Source organism: Halichondria panicea, chromosome 17, assembly GCF_963675165.1.
Source record: "Halichondria panicea chromosome 17, odHalPani1.1, whole genome shotgun sequence".
In the NCBI taxonomy this organism is placed as follows: domain Eukaryota; kingdom Metazoa; phylum Porifera; class Demospongiae; order Suberitida; family Halichondriidae; genus Halichondria; species Halichondria panicea.
The window spans coordinates 3,099,702-3,122,335 of record NC_087393.1 but is presented as its reverse complement, the minus strand read 5'-3'; the positions used below and the strand labels follow the sequence as shown (position 1 = coordinate 3,122,335).

At 39.7% G+C, this 22,634-nt stretch overlaps 2 protein-coding genes across 2 annotated transcripts; one reads left to right on the top strand and one right to left on the bottom strand.

Annotated features, from left to right (window-relative positions):
- The first annotated feature begins 48 nt into the window (after positions 1 to 48).
- LOC135351268 (uncharacterized) lies at positions 49 to 8,809 on the top strand. The gene is made up of 14 exons (XM_064550234.1): positions 49 to 660; positions 763 to 942; positions 1,233 to 1,306; positions 1,429 to 1,564; positions 1,754 to 1,874; positions 2,279 to 2,380; positions 2,538 to 2,676; positions 2,996 to 3,080; positions 5,344 to 5,396; positions 7,034 to 7,184; positions 7,302 to 7,828; positions 8,021 to 8,082; positions 8,136 to 8,214; positions 8,307 to 8,809. Exons 1-11 carry the CDS (start codon positions 112 to 114, stop codon positions 7,413 to 7,415), a joined length of 1,704 nt encoding a protein of 567 aa, XP_064406304.1. The 5' UTR covers positions 49 to 111; the 3' UTR covers positions 7,416 to 7,828; positions 8,021 to 8,082; positions 8,136 to 8,214; positions 8,307 to 8,809.
- Positions 8,665 to 22,634, bottom strand: LOC135351265 (proteasome activator complex subunit 4-like; the record flags this gene model as incomplete). The annotated part of the gene is given in 41 exon segments (XM_064550230.1): positions 8,665 to 8,982; positions 10,011 to 10,147; positions 10,218 to 10,296; positions 10,356 to 10,430; positions 10,490 to 10,582; positions 10,880 to 10,933; positions 11,125 to 11,196; positions 11,361 to 11,414; positions 11,461 to 11,525; positions 11,698 to 11,858; positions 11,953 to 12,084; positions 12,141 to 12,232; positions 12,295 to 12,399; positions 12,746 to 12,820; positions 12,975 to 13,052; positions 13,228 to 13,353; positions 13,404 to 13,473; positions 13,737 to 13,835; positions 13,967 to 14,115; positions 15,866 to 15,995; positions 16,074 to 16,124; positions 16,177 to 16,289; positions 16,343 to 16,438; positions 16,509 to 16,601; positions 16,734 to 16,862; positions 16,941 to 17,036; positions 17,101 to 17,163; positions 17,566 to 17,608; positions 17,670 to 17,725; positions 17,781 to 17,836; positions 18,269 to 18,331; positions 18,440 to 18,492; positions 19,252 to 19,347; positions 19,409 to 19,566; positions 19,620 to 19,724; positions 20,266 to 20,376; positions 20,433 to 20,500; positions 21,682 to 21,850; positions 22,224 to 22,383; positions 22,439 to 22,503; positions 22,565 to 22,634. Coding segments are annotated over 41 exon segments (3,895 nt in total), but the record flags the coding sequence as incomplete, so codon positions are not given.

The following is a 22,634-nucleotide window of genomic DNA, read 5'->3' as shown; positions in this document are numbered from 1 at the left end:
TTATAAGCCACATGGCTTCGGCTTCATCAACACTACTCCATTTGGTCATAGAGACAGAACTAGAAAGCGCTACTTCTTCAATCAACAAGTCGTAACGTAGCAGTTTTTACGATGTTAAAATCAGCTTCCCTGAATGCCTACTGGCACGATCGACCAGCAGCCAACTTTACAATTGTGAGGTCAATAGGCACTGGTGGTGGAGTGACTCCTCGTATGTTTAAGAGCCCGAGGTCCTGTATCGTCAAGAATCGGTCTACAAGTGAACCTTTTGCTCAAGTGGATTGCGATAAGCTAAGTACATTAACAACGTCTGATTTTGAAGCTTGTGATCTCACCGTTATCAAACGTACAAATGATACCCAGTCTGAAGTCAGCATCAATGGGTCAGCTTGCTCTTCTTGCATGCTTTTGTTTACTTCCTCACATTTGGTTGTCTCATTTGAGGGAGCCTTGTATCATATTTCATGCTTTGTCTGTGCTGAGTGTGGTCAGGTAGTTGACCCAACCAGCCAGTTCTTGCTCCTCGAGAATGGCGGCCCTCTGTGCCCCCTTTGCTCCCCATCCTGTCAGATATGTAGAAGGACGATTACAAGTGGCCATGTCGGAGTTCTCAACAAAGATTTCCATGAGGAATGTCTCAAATGTTGTCATTGCCAAAAGGTTAACAGATCTATTATTGTTACAGAATAGTGTTCATACTAATTATGGTACCTTTCAGTGGGTGCGTAAATCCATAATTTTATTGTATCCGTTGTCGTATAGATGTTCAGCAAACTAAGCAAAGTATATGCCAGTGGAAGTGAACCATGCTGTGCCGAGTGTGTAACCCCTGTGTTTGGCAGCGAATGGAATCAGCCTGATAGAGGTGGAAGAATACAAGTAGAGACAAAACCTGAACACGAAAAGCTTCACCGTACACTCAGTGAACCTCCCCTGAATATAGTATGTTATTTCTAATTTACTGTATGAACGTTGTGTATAGTACCATGCTGCAGCTATTGACTTGTCATCATTGGCAACATTGTTATTCGCGTACGTAAATGAAAGCTGAGCTAGGTAGTGTGATAGCCTGCTGAAAAGATTGTATGAATGATGTTGTCTAATGTGTTTTGTTTACTGATATTGTGATTTAGTTTGGCCTTTGTCTCGATCAAAGAAAAGTGTGTGTAAATATTATTTTTGTGATGATATACTGTCGGGTACTACTGCTTGTTCTTGTCTAATTCCTGTAGGATCTTGATTTTCACACCCTGCCTCCCCGTCTAGAGTCCCTCTCACAGGCTGTCTCTGACTTACCATCTGCCAGGTACGTTCCATTCACATGTGACGGTGGTGTATCTTACACCAATTATGGCTTCTTGCCAACTTTATTGCGTTGTTGTACGTGACTATTGCTAGTTGATTTGATGTAATATTGCTGCTGCTTAGGTTTCATACTCTACTGCGTCCATCTGTTTCGTATCCAATATGCTTGAGTGACAGTCCATCTGCCGCCAGGAAGAACCCTAAGCTCAGTCTCTCATCCTTGCGCGCCATTCTATATGATGAATTAGGAGTCTCCTTGGTATGCCACCACATTAGTTTGTCACGGGTTAATGTTAAACCACCTGACCCAATTGCGATTCTGCATATTGGTCTTATAACCTCAGCTTAACCCATAATAATTTATAGTATTTGATTGTTACTGCTAACAGTATATTACAGCGCACGTACATCAATCATTTTGCAATGTTTTGTGGCTTATTTTCTATAGTTGATGAATTTTTGTGTTGAAGACTCTTCAATTGAGTTGCTCCTCTTTTGGCTTGATGTGGAACACTTCAAGTATTTTGATGGGAATGAAGAGGATACAAAACTGTTCGCCCATCATATTAGTACGTAGTATTTATGACGTCTATACATACGTACCTTAATTGCTTGATGTGTACATAATTACTGTAACATATTTTCATATTCACTGTTTGTGGGATTTTGGTGAGTATACGAGTGGGTTAGTTGTTTGGCAACACTAAACAGTATAAACAATGGTTCCAGATACAGTATGTGTCTAACCCTCACATCAAAGGGTGCTCACCAGACGAACGTTGAGACTATAGTGGATAGTCGTGTGCATTAAACTAATAATTGTCACTGTGTATATTGTATAGATCTTATTGTAATTGTATGGCCAGCTCCCCCCAATTCAGGCAACCCCCCACCCCCTCCACCCTCCCCAGCTAGGCATCCACAAGTATGCATGACCTTTCTGTTGACACTTTATTTTGTTTTGATTATGTAGTGCTCAAATATATTGGCTACTATGCTGAGCTGCCGGTGGGCCTACCGAAGACTTTAGAAGATCACATAGTTGCTGAAGTACAAGTTACACCACACAGTCAAGGTTCACTAATCCGTACAATTTGTATCAGTTTCAATTTGAACATTCACAATGCTACATACAAATGTACTTGTAATGCAGTTGATTGTGTATTTATAGCCAGCCAGCTACACAACAGAGTGTGCGCTTTATATACCTCTAACTTCATTTACTTTCACAGAAGTATTTAATGAGGCTCAAAGTTACGTATATGAAATAATGGAAAACTCTGTTTCGGTTCGATTCCTGCAAAGCAAAGATGGACAAAGCTACCTGCGAGCCCTTGTTACTAGGGACAATGATAAAAGACAAAAACATAGGTCAGAGTTTTCTTTGATGTACAGTATGTGCTATATAATACTTACGCATCACAAAAAATATGAGCACTATTCCGCGTCAATGAGAGCGAATGATTATCGGCGCATGTAGTTGATTAGAGTCTGTATGTATTACCAAGAGTAGTTTTCATTAGCATGCCAAGATGGTCTATAGCCATAGTCTCTTATACATTAATTTGCCTGACTGTGTTGATCGAAGTAACAAGTTCTTGGGTGTCACGTACACCTGTGTGTTGAAAGTCTGTACGTATAGATCATTATGCACTATTATATATATCACTATATTCACATATTTTTGTAGGGAAGTCAATACAACAGATACTAGTAGACCCATGGCAGCCACTGTCGTCAGCTTTGACAAGAGACATCTCCAGACAAAGTTTTATGTAAGTATAAGTGTGTGGTGTCATTCGTTTTTAATTGTCTGGGTGCATAGTTGTGTAATGTTGGTTGTTGATATTAATAGTACGGCATAACCACCCCATATAATAATTACGCTATTCTACTTGCTTCCTGTGTGAGTGCATAAGTAGTATCACATTATATCAGTAAACCTTGCTAAATTTAGGTTAATAAATTTGCTGCATTTTAACTATACTTGCAAGCCAGCACCTTTGCACACAAAAAGAGACTGGGCAAACTCTGTGAGACTCTGCAACGTTTGCCACGATATCTGTGGCAATCAAGCGGCTAGACCGCATGCAGTTAGCACAATATCATTGATAGTGACGTAGCACTAGACACTCGATCTAGTCAACTAAATTTAAGTATTACATGCAGTGGACTGAAGTCACGAAAACCACAGCCACTTCGACTCTTTTCTGATATGCTGACTGTGCAACATATAAGATTCTATACAAAGTTTGACCAATCTACTGTTGGCTTAGCCTCGATTCCAGGCCGAGTTGTTTCTAGCTAGGCCGACAACTAGGCCTGGTGTTGATTGTATCTGGGTGTGTATCTTAATTGGCGTGGTTAGGAACCAAAAAACAAGAAGCAGAGAGATTTGCAAGAACAACACACCTGTCGACAAGGGCCGGCAGTGTTGGTCCTACCTACTAGTTTGTAGTCCATCACAAAGGGCAGTGAGTGAAAGCAAGAGACTTGCCATACCATGTTGAAAACTATGGCAAAGACGTTTCTTCCTTCTGACAAGAGCTGGGCCTGTTCTGCAATGAGAGTGGGGCCTTCTTGTGAAGCAGACAATGTATACGTTAATCTGAACAACTTAAACTTGCAGTAGCTAGCTTGCTAGATAATCTATGGCTAGATTTCAGTTACTTAAGAGCATACACGGAGCTAAATTACGGTATTAAACTTATACGGTGAAATATGACAGGAAATAAAATGTGAAGAATCTCTGCTTTGGTTTCCGGTTCCTGCCACGCCCAGATACAATCAATACCAGGCCGTATTTTTCAACTTCGTTCTATTAAAAAAAAATTGGCCTGGGACCGAGGCTACTGTTGGCTGTGCAAACAGTGACGGCTTGTGAGTCTACATTTTAACGCCTTAGATCAAAGAAAACAGTGTGCCAAATCTGCCATAATAATTATGGCACAGTTCACCTGCTTTAGCCGCCTATAGTTGGCATGGGTACTACATGACTTCCTCTGTGTAGTTCACCCTGCTGTGACAGTGGACTGTGACTGCTGTTGCAGTGACCTCTAAATTAAGCCTAAAGCCCACCCTCCACTGTAATAGCAAACTTTACCTTTATAGGCCGGGAGTTTATTTAGATATTGCTAGTGACATTTGTCCTCGAGGCCTTTAGCTGCGGCCCTCAGGCGTACGCACTACTGAGCCAATATATCCCATGTGGCACTCGTGGCTGTGTAATAAAATTAATATCTATACAACAGCCATTGCATCCTTTTCAGAAGAGTGCGTAGCAAAACTGTTTATGGATCGAGTGTTGCTACTCTACTTAGTAGTTAGCTCTGCACTAGAACAATAGCTATTGGAAGAGTGAGAAGAGAGCTGAAATTGTAGGTCATACTCCTAGATCGAGAGCTATCAGTATTTATTCAGCAAACCAATCAAGGCAGCAAACCAATCAAGGCAAGGTAACCTGCAACATTGGGTGATGACTTTGTTCTGAGATTTGTGTTGGTTGTTCTATGCATATAGGACTAGTTGTTCCCTAACTGCATATACAATTGCAAGGGCACGCAGAGATACTTATACGTCTGATCTTGCATGGTCCCGCAAGGGGTAGAGTCTAACTAGCTACTACCTACTTTCTGCTTTCTTCACTAAATTGTGAACATGTAGCTACTGCGCATGCTCAAACTCTTCATTCTGTATTATCGGGTCAAAATACTCTTGTGCAAGAACTTCGAAGCAAAAGAGGGAATGGTCGTTTATTTAAGTAGGCATATTTTTGCAAAGAGTTCGATATAATTATATAAGTTAATAATTACATCATCTGGGAGGCCTCTATACAAATTGATGTAAATGAGGTATAATTATATAGAGACGCTCTGTGAATCACTTTTTCTTCACCTAGCAATTTTTTTGCTTAGTATACGTAGTTCAGGACGAGCCTTTGGTTGTTCTGGTTTCATTGCTTTGTAAGTGCATGGTTGCTTAGAGAGATTCCATGCACTTGTAGTATGTATGTATCACATAAATGTTTCCTTGATGCAGGTTTATTGTATCAGAGTGGAGAGGAATGATCGTATGTACACCGTTTATCGAAGGTATGTATGAGCCTAAAATCTCTAACTAGATACATTGTTGCAGTATGTATAATTTTTTATGATATCGTATCTTAAAAACCATTATGACCGAGTTCATGACAATGTAGTGGTTTTGGTAAGTGCCAATATTCTGATCTGACTACGGATATGGCTTCAGGGTGTGTCATTGTACTACTTCAAATGTTTCAAAATGTACACTATCACCTTGGAAACTGCAGGTTTCTATATATAGTTTAAAATTTACACTATCACCTTGGAAACTGCAAGTTTCTATAGAGTATAATTATAGTTTAGTGGCCTCGATTCAAGGGCCTAGAGTCGAGGCTAATAATTATGATATCTTACAATTAATTATTGACTTTCTGCACAATACTTTCCCATTCCTGAAAATTGTATTGGGGTAAGGTGCAACACGGGATAATCGTATGATGTGCTATTAGCGACTGGAAAGTGTACAGCAATTATAATCCCGTATCACATCCGGTCCAGTAATTGCACGTCGTCATTGACAGTGTGCAATTGCACGCTGTCAATGACAACAAATTGTTTTCGAATAACGGCCACGGCAGAAAATGTTAATAAAAACTGCAGAGAACTTCATCATACACGATTAGAAAGGTTACTACGCCTCGTGCTATTAACCTTGCCAGTGATTGCTATTAATCCCATAATTATTGCACGAGTAGCCATACTATTGATTGTTTAATCGTTTGTGATGCAGTTTTAAGGACTGTTTAGCTGCAGTTTCAGTAAAAAATTAGCCGCGGCCGTTATTCGAACTTGCGGTCGTCAAGGCAGTAATTGCACGTCGTTAATGACGACGTGTAATTACTGATACGCGATTAATCACTGTACGAATCACAGTAAATAATAGGACAACATGCGATTAAAGGATTAATAGCACTCATAACAAGCACTGGCAAGGTTAATAGCACTCGGCTACGCCTCGTACAATTAGTATCCTTGCCATTGCTTGTTACTCGTGCTATTAATCCCATATTGCACTCTTAGCCATACTATTAGCAATAAGCAATTAATTATTGGAAATGGCAGGACCTACCTCTATATATATATTATATAATTGCACGAGCAATCTGATATAATTATTTTATACTCAACAATTATATGATGCATTTCAGCCGCAGCTGATTCGTAAACAAGCCCATGCAATTACATCGCTCAAGTACATGTATGACTTTTTAATTCCTGGTCCCACTATCCCATGCACACACACGTACTGTCTCTCCTTTTCCTTAATTCCCACTATCTCCCCCACTGCACTAGCTGGAATTTACAATAATTAAAGCAGTGCATGCTACTGACAGCACGATTATGATCACACCAGGACCACTACCATGCACATTGTCATTATTTTACGATAGCTAGTGTTTTCTAATAATAATTATGTCGACTTGCGGCTATTATTATAAGAAAGTAACGAAAACTGCATCGTAATGTAGCAAATCATTATAATTATTTTGTATATTGCATGCATGGGATCTTTATCGAAACCAGCTGCATGACTGTACAGTGCGTCATGCATAGATCAGATCGAGCTAGTAACTCTTATCCACTCTTGACATCATACAATAATAATTGTTCCATTGTCATTCTCATCATTATAATAATTGTTGTAGGTACAGTGATTTCTACGCATTACATCAAGAACTTAAAGCTACTTTCCAGGAGGTTCCTTTTCCTCCTATGCCAAAGAAGATATTCTTTGGGCGCAGCCAGACAAAGAATGTTGCACATCTGCGACTGGGAGATCTAAACCATTTTCTGCAGGTTGGTATAATTATAGTTAGCCTATAATATAATACAAACTGTACATTGTACGTGTATAATAATTTAATGGTTGTGTATTGCATGCATGTCTACTTATAGCTATTTAATTTCTTACAGGGTGTGCTGGCCATGTCTGCAGAGATCTCCTTCAGTTCCCTAGTCAAACAATTCTTGACACAAACACAAACTGACAAAGAGGACGAGTCGTTCGACAGTCGGGTCCAGTCTTAATATTGTTTTGTTCCATAATTATACATCTAACCTAATATAGCTGGTTGAGTTTGTTTTGTTTGAATCAGTGTTTTGTGATCATGAAAGTCACATGCATGCACATGCATGCAGGAAGTTGACAGTTATAGATTTCCAGGATGAGATCATAATTTATATGGACAAAAGTAAACTGCATGCCATTCAGAACACACACCGGTGTGACTAATAGTGCACAGTACAGTATGCCAGAGAAGTTGTGTTTCATTGATTGTCCTTCTGACAAAGAGATGTGTGAATCACGAGCATGTCGTCCTCGTCCTCTATCCAGCTCTGACCTAATTGGGCGACGAGAATCTGAGGACTTACACAGTGGCGTGGGATCCCCACTGTTAGTGGCCAGAAGATCACCAGGAATCTCTATTGCTATGAAGAGGGTGAGTGTGTATAGTAAATCCGATATGGACTGCACATCACTTGGAAACCAGGTCTATTATCTAGATTCTGCTTTCAGTTTGTGTATAGATTTAATCATGTAAATAGTCTTGAGAAATTATATTTGGCTAAAAGATTATCTAGCTATACATATAGATACATAATTATTTTGAACTTTGTGATTTTATTTTCAGAGTGGCTCAGACTCACTTCAATCTAGACCAAGATCAGAAGACGAAAACACATTCAGCATCAGGTTAGAAACATTTGAGGCATGAATTTGCAAGTTTTTCATGTTCCTTTTTACAGTGAGCAAACTCAATTGCTGCTAAGGAAAATGCTTGTATTGGAGAAGAAAGTATCATCAATGGAGACACAGCTGAAAGAGGTTAGTGTAAGCTAGATATAATTATGAGAGAATACAGTAGAGTTAAGTGGCATAAGCTTATACAATGAGCACTTCCTTTGTGACAATTATAGGAACAACTTCAAAGATTGCACCTTGAAGCAAAAGTGGTAAAGCTAGAGGAAGAAAACCAGGACCTCAAACAAAATCGAGGACATGCTAGCAAACAACTACAGGATTTTGCTGACAGATTTTACGCTGCCACTGAAAACCTGTCTCCTTCCCCCCCCCACCCAAGTATATCCGAAATTAGAATGAGAGGATCAAGAACTCCATCGAGAAGAGATTCAGTGTCGAGTGCAGGCAGCATATTTTCACGAGACTCTGTTGGATCACGATACAGTGGTATATCAATTAACTAACATTATCTCTTGGCCATAGATTTGCCCTACTTTCCTTGACTTTGTGTATACAACATTCATACTGAACCAATCACGTTCTTAATTAATGTCCTTTCTCACACGATAATTATTTTTTGTATAATTATATAGTTTCAGAGTGTTCAAAATTATACACTATAATTATGTTTCTTGAAATAATTTTACAGCTAACACTACATCATTATTATATACAATAATATTGTTTTATACTATGTGGGAATGCCACAAAAATAAACTACGCATAATAGGAAGGTGAGACGAGAAGGTCAGTCATGACCGCCAACTGGTCATCAGAAAATTTCTGCTTATGATCGTTCCAATTGTCATGATGGGTACGCCGAAACTCAGACATTGTCCTCTTTACAGTGGCCTACAATAATGGATAAAGCATTCCATGCTGCATACTCACACAATAAAGATATTGACATAAGAGAATTGCTATTCTAAACAGTGTCTCAATACTATGAAATGTGAACTAACTTTAATTTCAACTATATGATTATTTATATCATACATGTATGCCGATTACAAGCATAAACATTATACATGCCAAAACATGTTGCCAGGTAGATTACAATAAAGCCATAAATTATGTGAGAATCAAAACACAAAACATAAACATTTTATAGTGCTTCCAGGAATTAAAGGAAGTGGTTTTCGGTCATCAAAGGATAATTGACTTGCCCACTCACCATAAGTTAGTCCACACCTATCTGTAAAACTATGCAGACAGGTCCAAAAGACAATACACCATTATGCCTCAGTCTACATGCGCAAGTGAGGTATACAGTTAGTAGTCTGTTCGTGTGTCCTGCTCTACTATTGCAATTTAGATGCACATAAGAGATTCTACAGGCTTCTCGGATTTGATTAACAGTCTCTTCAGATTCGTACGTAGCAAAATCTGTTGATAACTTTGCTACTCTATACCGTACTGGCGTGTTATAAAGTGCATTATCGCACATAAAAGACCTTACTCGTTGTTACGGTTAAGCGCATTCCTGACCTACGTACAGTACTTAGTGTAATTATTGGGGCGAGCCTCGGGGTTAAGCGCATTTCTGACCTACGGTACTTAGTGTAATTATTGGGGTGAGCCCTGAGGCTCGTCCCATAGTAGCGAGTACTACAGAGAGCTCAGCAACAGGAAATCCGTCTGTTTGTCTCACAGTTCAAGCTTTTTAGCGTGATGATCGCTGCATTTTCTAACGATCATTTGTACCGTATTTACAAGCATGAGCAAGACATTATACATATTTCTACTGGATGAAACTAATACAGCTCAACAACTAAGGCAATGAGGCAATGGGGTTCCCTACGCCATATCAAAGACACCATCTGCTAGCAAGGCTAATCCATGAAATAAAACTAATACCCTATTCCCCTCAAAAGGCTTACAGCAATGGGAGCTGGGTCATGTAGATGCACGGCTAGCTCATCCATGACCTCAGGAAGCCACATCGGTACAGAATAAGGGTATGCTTCCACCAGTGCAGCAAGTCCCAGTACTCCACAGTGACGTTTCATCAGATGCACTATAACAATTTTATAAGAGATAAGGTAGTACATATAATCGTAAGAGTACAGTGTAACAACTAGGCTCACATTCATACTGGTCTCCCAAACCAGACTTGGCTTTGTCCTTGGGTGGCAGAATACACTGTGACTGCTTCATAAAGTAACCCTGCATTACAATTATATACATATGTTATATATCTTATTATGGCAGTTTAACCTACGCACTTTAAGTTTGTCTATGTTGGAAAGAAAGCCACAACGAACGAAACCACTTATGCAAGCAGCTGCTAGTTCCCGGACCTAGCAAACACACAGCATCAGTCATCATAGTGAAGCCAAAACAGTATACACATACTAACCTCTGTTTGGGAATCTTCAAACAATTTCAGTATCAATTCTGCAATGTTTAAACAGAGAGCAGCAAAGATGAAGAGATTCTGGAATACTAAAACCTGGAATTCAAAATAAGCAATTATGTAATTAATTACGTCACACCTAGCTTCCTTCTGTATGAGCAACATGGTTGCATTTTCATATGCCAGTGGCTCGATAAATACCATAGCCAACAGCAAGGCAGAGTAAGTGGGTAAACAAAGTGAACAAAGTGGGTAAACAAACAAGGGCACATGAGACACAGTAATTTTAGCAGCATATCACTTAACAGGAATTTAATTACGGAAGGTACACATATACGTACGATAAGAATGTAATGTTGTTGTTGTTTATACACTAAATTACAAACAGCCAACCTGTAGCACTTGAAGGGTCAACACCCTGACCTTCCACAACTCACACACCAGTCCCTGTTGGTATTATAGGGTATTATAATATAATTATTATGACATCTGCTTCTAACGATGCACGTACGAATACCAATTAAGACCAGGAGTGTATTCATGCACACTCCTGCCAAGACCCAGTAATTCCAGGTGACCGGAGATCCTTACAATTGTATTTGGTACATGTAGTGCAAACTAGGTGCTACATTTGTAACCTGTTTCAGAGACTCCAGTACTGAAGCTGCAGAACTCTCCCTGAGTTTGACATGAGCCAGAAGAGAGCACACCTGTGAAAACACACACACACACACACACTTAATCTGTGCTCACAATTAGTGCATGGCTAAGATCTCTATTAATTCTAACTGGGTTGCTTTTACACAAAACCAGCACATGCTATAGCTATCACACAGATACAAGCAAAAGCTTTAAGCATGATCGAATGGCTTACCTTCAGTAGAAGAGGTCGTATTTCTCCATCTTCAACAGTTATCAATGGAAGCATCTGAGTATAAATTATTATTTCGCAACCAAAACCTTTAAAAATGTACCTTGGCTAGCAACTGGAAGTATTCAGCGTGAGAGAGATCGTAGGATTTCACGAAAAACGTTAAAGCTAATGAGAAATACACATGTATAAATTATACATACAAGTCTTGCAGTCATTGAATAGGGTACTCAAGTATACTAGCTTACTTTGTATAATATAGCATGCAGTCATTGACCCCCCCCCCCCCTCCCCCAGGGGCATGAACTGTACTATTTGCTATGTGAATAGTTATACATACCTGTTTTACACAATCTCAGGGCGTCTTCGCTTCCTGTCAGAGCAGATGTTTGCTGAATGGAGGGCAACTGAGGAAGCAATTTAGCCACAAACTCAGCAGCACAAGGGTTGAACAAAGCTGGACATACTGTCAGATCACACACAAGGGACTGTGAGATTAACCTGTAGATAATATTACCACTACATCATGCACACACAACACAGTGTAATGTATGGAGTTGAAGGTATAATTATGTACATATGTATTGTAGCTTACGATCCGACGCTCTCCCGAACATTTTTGAAGGAGTGAGCAAGGTGAGAATTAAGGTATTCCATAACCTGTTGCAGCAGTCCAGGCACTCTCCACTCTTGCTGAGCAAGGGCAGACTGAAGCAGGTACAGCCGACTGCAAAAAATAACACTTCAATGATCACAGCAATAAGCTAGTCTGAATATACATGCCTTGAATCTTTGAATGACCCGCTATTCCCCTCTAGAGGAGTCTTAATGAGAATTTCAAACAGCCAGTGAAGTTTGTGTGGGTCTCGATTTGCCTGAAACAACATTATCATACTTTTCATTTACAACATCCATTAATTAACAGCAATTAACTCACTGAAATATCAGTGAGACAACTGGCCCAGTCGTTCACAGTCTCTACTGTGATCTCCTCGATAACTCGCATTATCAGTTTCCCCATGGCCTTTTGCATTGGCTCAATCTTTAAAACAGAATGATAGAGAATGAAAACAATTATTACGGGAAAGTGTGTTAATTATAAACCAAGCATACAATGGTAATTTGTACGAGGTACACTATTGATTCCAACAAAGTGACCAGTATATTTATACCACATAATTATGTCACAAAATTATTACATGTATCATCCAGCCCACAAATGCTTCCAGATCAGCACAACCAATTTTAATGCTGTTGGGACAACAGACTAGTTTGAGTGTCACTTAAAACCAGACGTACAAAGCTCTACAAACAGCCATGAACACAGTATTGAAACACGTACATGTGTACAAGGAAGACATGTACATGCACATGTAGTTAATGTTTACCATTTCATATGGCCAGTTCTTACTAGCACTGACAATTCCAGCTATGATCTCACTGGCACAGCGCTGACTGCTTTCCTGCACCAGTATTTAAAAAAGACGCTCGAAGAATTTGATTACCAACATCATACACATGTAAAAACTACACTACAATTACTACTACAATTACACTGTAGCGCACAGCTCTGCTATATACAGCTATATACATCATTATAATATAGCACCATCTCACCAGTGTGTCAGTGACCAGTCTCTCCAAGTGAGGCAGGAAGAGGGAAAGGAAGGAATCACCATAGTTTCTAAACAGGTGCTACAGTATAATAATTATACACAATGACATGTAGGCACCCGATTACAGTGCTCAAGCAACATGTACATTGGCACATGTGACCACAACAAAAAGTTTACAGGAAGAAGTCACACATTCTGTCAGCAAACTGAACAACTTAGTACTGGTACTAGTATACTATAATTGATTAACACACCTTAAACAGAAGGCGTTTGCGGTAGTCATAGCGATCCTTCCCTTTAACCTCTTCCAGGGACAAAAATTGCACGAGCTTGTCCACAAAGTGTTGAGAATGGAAGGCCTCATAGATAACAAGCTCCTCCTGACAGGCAGTGAAACTATTGTGTACTGCACATGTAAAGTGGGTAGTACCTGTGACAGTTGATCAGGAGCCCTGGCTAGCAGTGGTTGCACATCACTGGAAGCTGTTGTCAACAATGTCCTACAGAAAAATATGCTTCATAAGGGCTTACTAAGTAATGAATTATACGTATATCATGGTCATGTGCCCAGGGTTTTTGAAGTGGCAATTATTTCATATCCCCAATAAATTCAACACACCAGATAAAGTTACATGTATGTTTTAAACTAGTCCTAAGAAGTGGTTATTTTTGTCTAGAGGTAGTTAGTACCATGCAACTACCACCGACCAGTGTGGGCACATCCCAGGTATCAGGACTACCACTGACACCCCTGCTTACTCACCTTGGCCAGCAGTAGTAGCCCCAGTGGGTCTTATCAATGAATGGGAAACTGTCCCACTCCTCCTTGTTCTTGGGCACACTTTCAGGGGAGTAACAGAGCCTGAAGCAGTGTTGAGTGCAAGTAGAGTGCAAAGTAATTCAAGGGCATGCAGGGCACACGCATGCACAGAATGTAAGACTGCTTATTTGAAACAGCTACACTGATAGTACATGTGAACCAATTATACAAACCATTTTATGCTTTCCCTCTCTCCGATTTTGTGAGATGTTTGACCAGAACCTCTAGAAGAGGATTTCATTTCTTTAGCAATATCCACGGGAATTTTGATAACAGGACGTTTTTGCAGTTGCAAGAGAAGTGGCATAGCCCACAGAGCAATCTAGACACAAAATTAAGCCCAACAATTACGTATTTCAATCTTTCTTGCATATATGCACAGTATAAACAGACGTAAAACGATACTGCATAGAAGTTATAGAAACTGTTTTGCAGGTGTGTATGGGATTTAAAAGCACAAAGGCACTGCATATTTAGTATCTTGAAGGCTTCTGGACAACGACAAAACAGAATTAGATGCTGGTGCGCACGCGCAAACCTTGCCTCGAGGCTAAACTACAATACAACAAGTTTACTTGACAACAGGATACTAAGTAAGTTGCAGCATTGATTAGAGGAAGAGGGATTGGTAACGGAGCAGTGCACGTGAGGATTTTACATTTAATCTGCAGTAAAGCATAGAAAACTAGCACTAAAGTGCAAACCCTCAGCTGGTGACATGTTATAAAGAAGAGTGATATAATGCAGTGCATGTAGTGATGTTGTTATCATGTATGACTTAATTGTCTAGCACAGCAACTCAGGAGCAATAAAGACTGGAGGCATGCTGAAACATTTGAGAACAGGTTGGTACTATATAGATAATTATATGCACTGTGGATTAGGATCACAGCAAAGAAGCCTAGAGTCTCAGAAAAGTATGGCTCCAGGTTCTGCATGGAGTACCGGAGTACAATCCCAGTCAGCTAAAGCAGCAGGAGCTATAATTCAAGCTTTCTACTTTAGTGACCCTGTTCCATTGTTCCTGGTACAGAATCACTTCAGATAAATAACGCATGTGCCAAGTTCTGTTCAAGCTACATTTTGCTTGCTTTTATTAGACAATGAAGCTTTAACACCGAAAGCTGCCACTATTAAAAGTACTAACTTGTTGTGTGGAAGCTACCCATGCTGTAAACGCAGTGCTAGAGGCATCCAGGTAAGCAGATCGACCCAGTCATAAGCTTCTTAGCTTTTGCTAGTTTTTATTTGACGATGAAGGTTTAACATCAAATTCTGCCACTATTAAAACTAATAACTTGTTGTGTGAAGGCTATCCATGCTGTAAACGCAGTGCTGTGGCATCCAGGTGAGTAGATTCACCTGTCACAAACAAACAAACCAAACAACTACTATAACCCGTGGCTGCTGACGCGCCTCGGGTTAATTATCTGTGTTACGCCTTATAAACGAGGCTATTTTGCCAGGTAACTCACTCAAAATAAGAAAGTTGTGTTTCTTCGAGACATCATCTCTTTCAGCAATTTCTAACATGCCCAATCTGTGAGCCACGTGTAGTACTTGCTACTGACCACACCCAGTAAAACTAGTAAAGTTATAAGCGTACTGTGGGTGCTATTTATAGTCTTTTATTGCTAAAATGGGCGAGCATGCTGGATAACTGCTACAATAGTTATAGACCTTTAAATATAAGTGAGTTGCACAAACTGAGCATATTTGCTTGTGTTAATTACGCTGTGTGTAGAAACAGGCTATCAGCTTCGCTAGCCGGGCCACGCCCATCTACAGCTATGAAACCGACGACGGTTACGAGTTCTCTAAAGTTAGTTTCCAATATTTCTTCTTAGCACACGTGTACAAACCACAATACTTTATAGTATAAAATATCAAATCCCACACTGATTAATGTTTTAATGCACATGCTCAGAATGAGCCTCATCCACTCACTTAATTAAAATTTTTGGAAGGCAAATTTGAGACCTGGGAAGATCGATTCGTGAACACATAATCAATTAATTTGGTTTGGCCTTAAATCTGTAGTATAATTATAGTACTAGTATTGCTCTTCTGACCTTTCGAACAGAAAGTAGGTCATGAGTTAGGTAGTTGACGATAAGCTTCACTCCTGACACTGGGAAAGGATGATCATGTCGAATCAGCAGGCCCAAGAACCGAATACCCATTTCAGAATGACGCCATTGCCTACATGGAAAAGTGATATGATACTTGTAACCACTGCACACATTGAATGTTGTTAAGTGACAGTATATATGGACTCACAATTTCTCACTTTGGAGTTGAACGAGCTCTTCTATTAGCTCATTGTAGATACTGTACAGTAATAACGAACATACATGATTTTTTTTTATGATGTTTGGTTCACCTGATAGCCTGAGCAGACGTGGCAATCATTGTTTGGTGACCCAAATGTCTATCATCAAGAGACACAACTGACCCACTCAAGGCTACCGCTCTCTCTTGGCAACCGTCAGGTATCTTTATTATTTTTATATACATTCACATATGTATACAAAATACTATTAGCAAACCTGGAAACTCAGTGTGAAGTACTCGTATCCATGCACTAAAGCCTTCACAAGCGTACTCATCAAGTTCAGAATAGATGGTTTCTCGGAGTGGTCCGCCTGCGACAGGGTAAACACCATACGAATTTACACAAGTTATTGATGACATTGAGGGTATTAACTAACACACCTTGACAATGATTGGCAGTGTGTCTCTGAGGATCTTCCAATCATGAACGATGGTACCAATGACGGATGGTAGCATAACAACATGGAGTGCACCCTACAGAACAACAATGATTACGAGGATCGACAACTGTAACATATAAAAAGAGAGAGATCTTAGACATGACTGTGAGCTCTTACGGTGGTATGTGGTGCACTAGCTATTACATGCATGTATATAACAGCTAACCTTAAATTGGTCATGGCTAACTTGGTCACTCTTAATGAGCATGGGTAGAATGTCAGGCAAGATGCATCTCGAAGAGTACAGATATGTGTCCAAACTCTCTGACAACGTCCTTTGTGCTCTAATCCTGACCTACACATAGTATTTTGCACACAGCATTATACACATAGCAGATATGCGAAGAGTGCTTATAGCTAGTACACACTGTACCTCAGCATAGGAAGATACAGAGAATCTGACCAGATCCCTGAGAGCAATTAGGTGGGTCAGAGTCATGGTTTTCATTGTGTGCTCTGTCAGGCGAAGCTACATGTACAATCGATAAAATTAATGTTTGAAATTGCAATAATTATAACAATAATTATTATACCTCATGCTGTAACTGTGCTCGGGCAATCATCAAGGTCCTCAGGCCATTTTTTCTCCCTCTCAGCTGTACACAATACAAAATACAAAATTGAAGCTTCTGCAGTTATGAAAGTGTTGACATCAATACATAAAGTGTATTATGCTTTTTAGCAACGATCATGATCGATCATTTACCCACTTTTTGCACCAATGTAAATTTATAGATGTAGTTATAATCCACCAAAGCATCCTTTGAACTGTACGTACCATGTGTTAGATCAAAATGGCTTTTTCTCAACTGATTTGACCGATACATGTAGAAATATACCCCACTGGGGGTCTGTAAGTTTATTTGCTTGACAACGGGATACTAAGTAAGTTGCAGGTATACTAAGTCCAATAGAATACCTCCTCTGAGGCACCTTTTCCCATGTTTCCCCATGTAGATATTATAAACTAGGGTCTAACAATTATTTATGCAACCAACCTGATCCATCAAGGATGATTTTGACAATGCAAATGCATGACATCTAGTGTGAGTGGAAAAAATCATGAAATGTTCACACGTCTGATAGTAAGTGATTTACTTACTTGCCCTCATACTCAATTTTCATCACTCCAAAGTTGGACAACAAAGTACCAGTAACCTACCAGTATGACGAGTTCGATTATGGGTACAATAAACAACCAAAAATGGCTCACCTTGATGAGCGTGAACATGCTTTTTGTGTCGTTATCACAAAAACAAAGAATATGATCTAGAAAGAAGAAAAATAATAATAAGTAAATAGCACGTACAAGTATATGTATATCCTGAGAAGGTTACAATTAACTGTTGAGATCAAGGAGATACAATTAATATTAACGTTAGCCAATAGAGGGGAGAGGAGTGTATAACCGCTGATCGAATAATTTGGGCCTAATTAATAACTTCCTAATTAAACCATACAAGAGGGCATGGCTTAAAAGCAAAGGCAAACCGGAGCAGTGGGAGCATCAACAACTGGGATAAGCACATAGCACATGGCATATTGGAGCATGAACATTGATTTCTAACAAAAACAATATATATACCAGTACCTGCAATCAGTATATAGCACTGCCTATACCAAACCAAGTACTCTTCCCCTTTACTCCCGTTAACCACTTTTTATGGTCAACTATACAAAACCCATAAATGGAAATCTTACTGGAGAGCTTGTGGATGAATGACAAGAGCCTTTCTCTTTGAAACTCTTCCGGTGGAGTTTTACCTATACATGATTAGGACTACAATGAGTGCTTACATCACATGTACACCCAAAACTGAGGTAAAAGTAGTGATAATTATGATGCAAAAATTGCAAAATCAATTAATTTACTCAGAGCTGATGTCCGAAAATGATGATCTTTTAACTCGACCACACTGACAGGGCTGAAACGATGCAACAATTAATGTGACCTAAGTACAGCACACACAAGTTAGCTAATTGGGGCGAGCGAAGCGAGTCCCTATCGATATACCTAGTCTTCAACGTTGCAATTCTGTCTGATTGTCTGTATATATATATATATGTATGTCATGGACCGGCACGATAATTTGGTTTTGATACTCATAATCCTTTACCAACTTCTACGTGATTAAACAACCAGGCAATGCAGAGAGCTCTTGAAGAGATTGGGACACAGAGTTCGATCTTAACGACATAGGCACGCTGGAAGCAGGTCAAAGCAGCTCAGATGGACACTTGTGAGGTCACATAGGCTACCTGTAACAGCTCACAGCATCTGACTTACTAGAATGTTGTTTTTCATCAACAATTGTTCTCTGCTTGTATACTGAGTCCATAACATTATATCAGCTCAGACGGGACACAGAGACGTTTGCATCAGATGGGAACTCAGAAGGTCACAGGCACACTTTTAGCAGCTGACTTGCTAGAAGTTGGTTTTTCATCAATAATTTATTGTTCTGCTTGTACTTGGGTTCACCAAATCAAGGTTATCTTGGTTCAAGAGTTCTTTTGATAACCTTGCTCCTCCTGTTAGCTGCTGTGCGCCCAGTTTTTTTTTTATTCGCTAGCTAGCATTGAAATCATAGATCTATAACCCAGATACATAATTTGCGCACACTCGCCCCACAATGTTGTACATTCTCTTGGTGATAAAAATAATTATAGTAGTGGAGTCTCACCATCCCTCAACTTGTTGCCCCTCGCATCCCGGAAGATAAGCAGTCACCCCATTAATGAGTGCTGCTACAAAGTGTAAACTCTGATGGAGAGTGTCTCTATACAATCACATACATACATCATTACTAAATGAACCATCTAAAGCCAGCAGCAATAAACCTGTCCATATCTTGTTGGCCAGCCACAAACGACTTCAATCGCTCAATTTCAGGCTTGAGAAAAGCATGGAGGAGTGTGTCTGCCAACTGTAGCTCTTGCAAAGTGGGGACATGCCACTTCATTTTCACATTATCAATGTCTCCAGGAGCAGCCCAATCCTTACAATTGGTACAAATATATAAGTTGTTCACTTAACAGGGAAAACCCTAACCTTGATATAGTTGTGGTCATCAGGGGACACTGAGAATCCAACACAGGTGCTGCAAGACTCAACAGGGTACGTCATGGTCAGACTCACCAGCATATTGGTGAGAGACTGGCGGAGTATTTTACATGTACATTAGGTGTCAAGTGGACAATTACACGTGTTGACAAACCATGCAGATAATGAATTATACTGCAGTATATACTTATATAAAGTAGTAATGCAGACACTATTATATGTACATGTAGTTACATAGTGAAGAAACATGTAGTTAAGTTCTAAGACATAATTATACTATACAGGCACATAAATAATAGACACTGTTTAGGAAATTTCTACAGCCAAAGGGCTGGTTGTAGTATCCCGAACGTAGTGAGGGTTCTACTAGCCCTGAGGGCTTCTAAATCATGTGGAAATTTTCTGAAGTGTCTAAGCATTTTAGATCATAGCAACCATGAGTTTCTAGCCAATCAGATTTGAATGTTCTTTGCTACATGATTGTCTCAGTAAGTACTAGCCTCCTTCATAATTAGGCCTTCGGTGCGGCCTGGAATCAAGGCTAAGTAAGTACATGATTTTCTAAGTTGGATAGAACACTTCCTCTAACCAATCAGATAGCAGTATTTATGGCAAACATGATCTAATGGCTCACTTTTGCTGCATCACTGGAGCCACTCTTGGACTTGAGATGCACACACTTCTGCAAGCATGCTATCAGAGAGTCAGCAAAAGGAAGCATGGCACTCCCGACATTCTGCAAAATCTTCCACATGAAAAACATCATGATCAGGGAACTGAAGGGGAAAATTCATATACTACCTTGGACAGGAGTTGAAGACTCCATAGTAGATCGTGGTCAGGGTGTTCTGCTTCAAACTGTTCAGGATCTGTTGTTAGCATGTCAAAACAGAGAAATAATGGACATGCATGATCAATGCGCAAGCGAGGTATACGGTAGTGTGTTTGTGTGTCTGTGTGTGTGTAGACTGCTACAACTGCTCAAGGATCAATGAAGTGCAAGTAAGAGTTTCTATAGACTTCTAGTCATGTTTCTTGGATATTAATTCGTGGATTTGCAAATAATGCTTCGTTCTCGAGTTATGCCTAGTTTTGCTTACTTGGAATGCCATTGCAGCCTTTTCAGAAGAGTACGTAGCAAAACTTGTTCACCAAATGTTGCTACTCTACTTTAGTATAGCTAGCTCTGCACTAAAACGCTAGCATTGGTAGCTGCAAGAGTGAGAAGAGGCTCTGCTGGTGCAGCTATTAATTTTAGACTTTAACTTTTGGCATCGATCGTTTTTAACAACAATCTTGGTCATTCATTACCCACTCTTGAGTTTCCCTGGATTGTGCCTGCTTGCAGTTAATGCAAAATGTTCATTATGATAATTATAATGTGTATATAAAAGCTATTAGTTACGTAGCTTTGGCATATCTCCACCGAGGCATCAGCGCTTTCATTTTGGATTGCAATTTGTGGAAGCAAGTTTTGCTAAGCTATGGCGAGTTATGGCTAATTTTGCCTTATACCTTGAAGGCTGTTGGAGACTATCTTGCGTAGCAAAATCTAGTGATATAACTTAGCTATTCTACTTAGTATAGTTCTAGATCTGCACTGGTAGCTGCATGCAAGAGGGAGAAAAGAGCTGCAAAGCCACAACGTTTCTCATTTAGCTTGCAGCCATATTATGGCTTTTGGCATCCTTTTAGCATGGTTGATCATTTCCCAACATTCCCTGCTCTGATTTCCTGCAGGAATTATAAGTGTATACATATACATGGTGTCTGGGGGTGATAGCTCGATCAGTTCATTTCTCTTGTGAGCAGATGAAGTTAGTGGTAGTGCAAAAACCCAGGGACACGATGGAAAACATGGAAACATACACATGTAAATGATGATTAAGCCCACGTGACTAATTATGACCTTTCAACCGTGTTGTACCTCCTCTCTTTTTAGCCAGTAAATGGCAAAATTTCAAAAAACGTTTTCCCAATGTTGATTAGAACCTAGCTGTACGTAGCACTAACAATACTATATTGTAGTTAGAACCATACCCTGACGTACCAGATAGAACAGTCTCAATAGATTGGATGCAATACGGCAGAAACAGCTTGAGGGTTGACACGGGATCTACTTTAGCTGCTGCTGAGCACATGTCCGCACACATTTTCCCAGCAACCTCAGACTCAAACACGTGTCCAGTGGCGTATCGGTGAATCTTTTCCACAGCAACCTGAAAATAAAGAAAACTAATTATTGTAGAAACACAAAATTTTTTGCCCAATATACATGCTGATATTGCATGGCTACGTTGCAAAAATCATTTTAATTCACTTATGGTAGAGACTAAATACTGCATGATAGCAGCGTTGGCAGGTGGTATGATCTAAATTAAATGCTTATAAACACGTACTATTTAGCTTTCACGTGATTATAATTATGTAAAAGTATAGGAAGTAGGCCGGCATACTACCTCGGAGTGGAAGCACGCCGTCTAACTATTTACTTAGCCCCTAGCCTTAAACAATTTCTGGTGAGAACACTGAGAATATCTAACAGGAGGACATAAATAGTATGTGTACATAAACATCAATGAGTCAACGTACCTGAAAGATCTGGGGAGAGCACTGATTGAGAACAATCTGCATGGAGCCAGACAGACCAAGACCCATGATGGCCTCATGGTTAAAACTTCGACTGGTGGAGACCAGTCTATCTAGAGGTGCCACCTGCTCTAACCGAGTGTCATCAATTATTCCGAAACACCTGCAAAAAGATGATCAGAATCACACGTTAGAATTACACATAAAACATTACAAACCTATCCAAGAACTGTATGACAAAGTCTTCAAACTGAGCTGTCATCAAAGAGAGCTCTCTTTCCTCCTGGAAAAGGTAATAGGGTACTGATAGAATTCACTATAATGAACTTCTGATAATTGTTCACCTCATTCATATTTAGAGTTTCACTGTTAACAGAAACACTTGAGTCAACTAGGGGGACCAGGGATACCAGG

What these genes read in the sequence shown, in the direction of transcription:
- LOC135351268 (XM_064550234.1), top strand. Translation starts at nt 112, where the DNA reads ATGTTAAAATCAGCTTCCCTGAATGCCTACTGGCACGATCGACCAGCA. An exon ending in GTGAACCTCCCCTGAATATA is followed by an intron (nt 943 to 1,232) that starts GTATGTTATTTC and finishes TAATTCCTGTAG; the next exon opens with GATCTTGATTTTCACACCCT. An exon ending in GATAAAAGACAAAAACATAG is followed by an intron (nt 2,677 to 2,995) that starts GTCAGAGTTTTC and finishes ATATTTTTGTAG; the next exon opens with GGAAGTCAATACAACAGATA.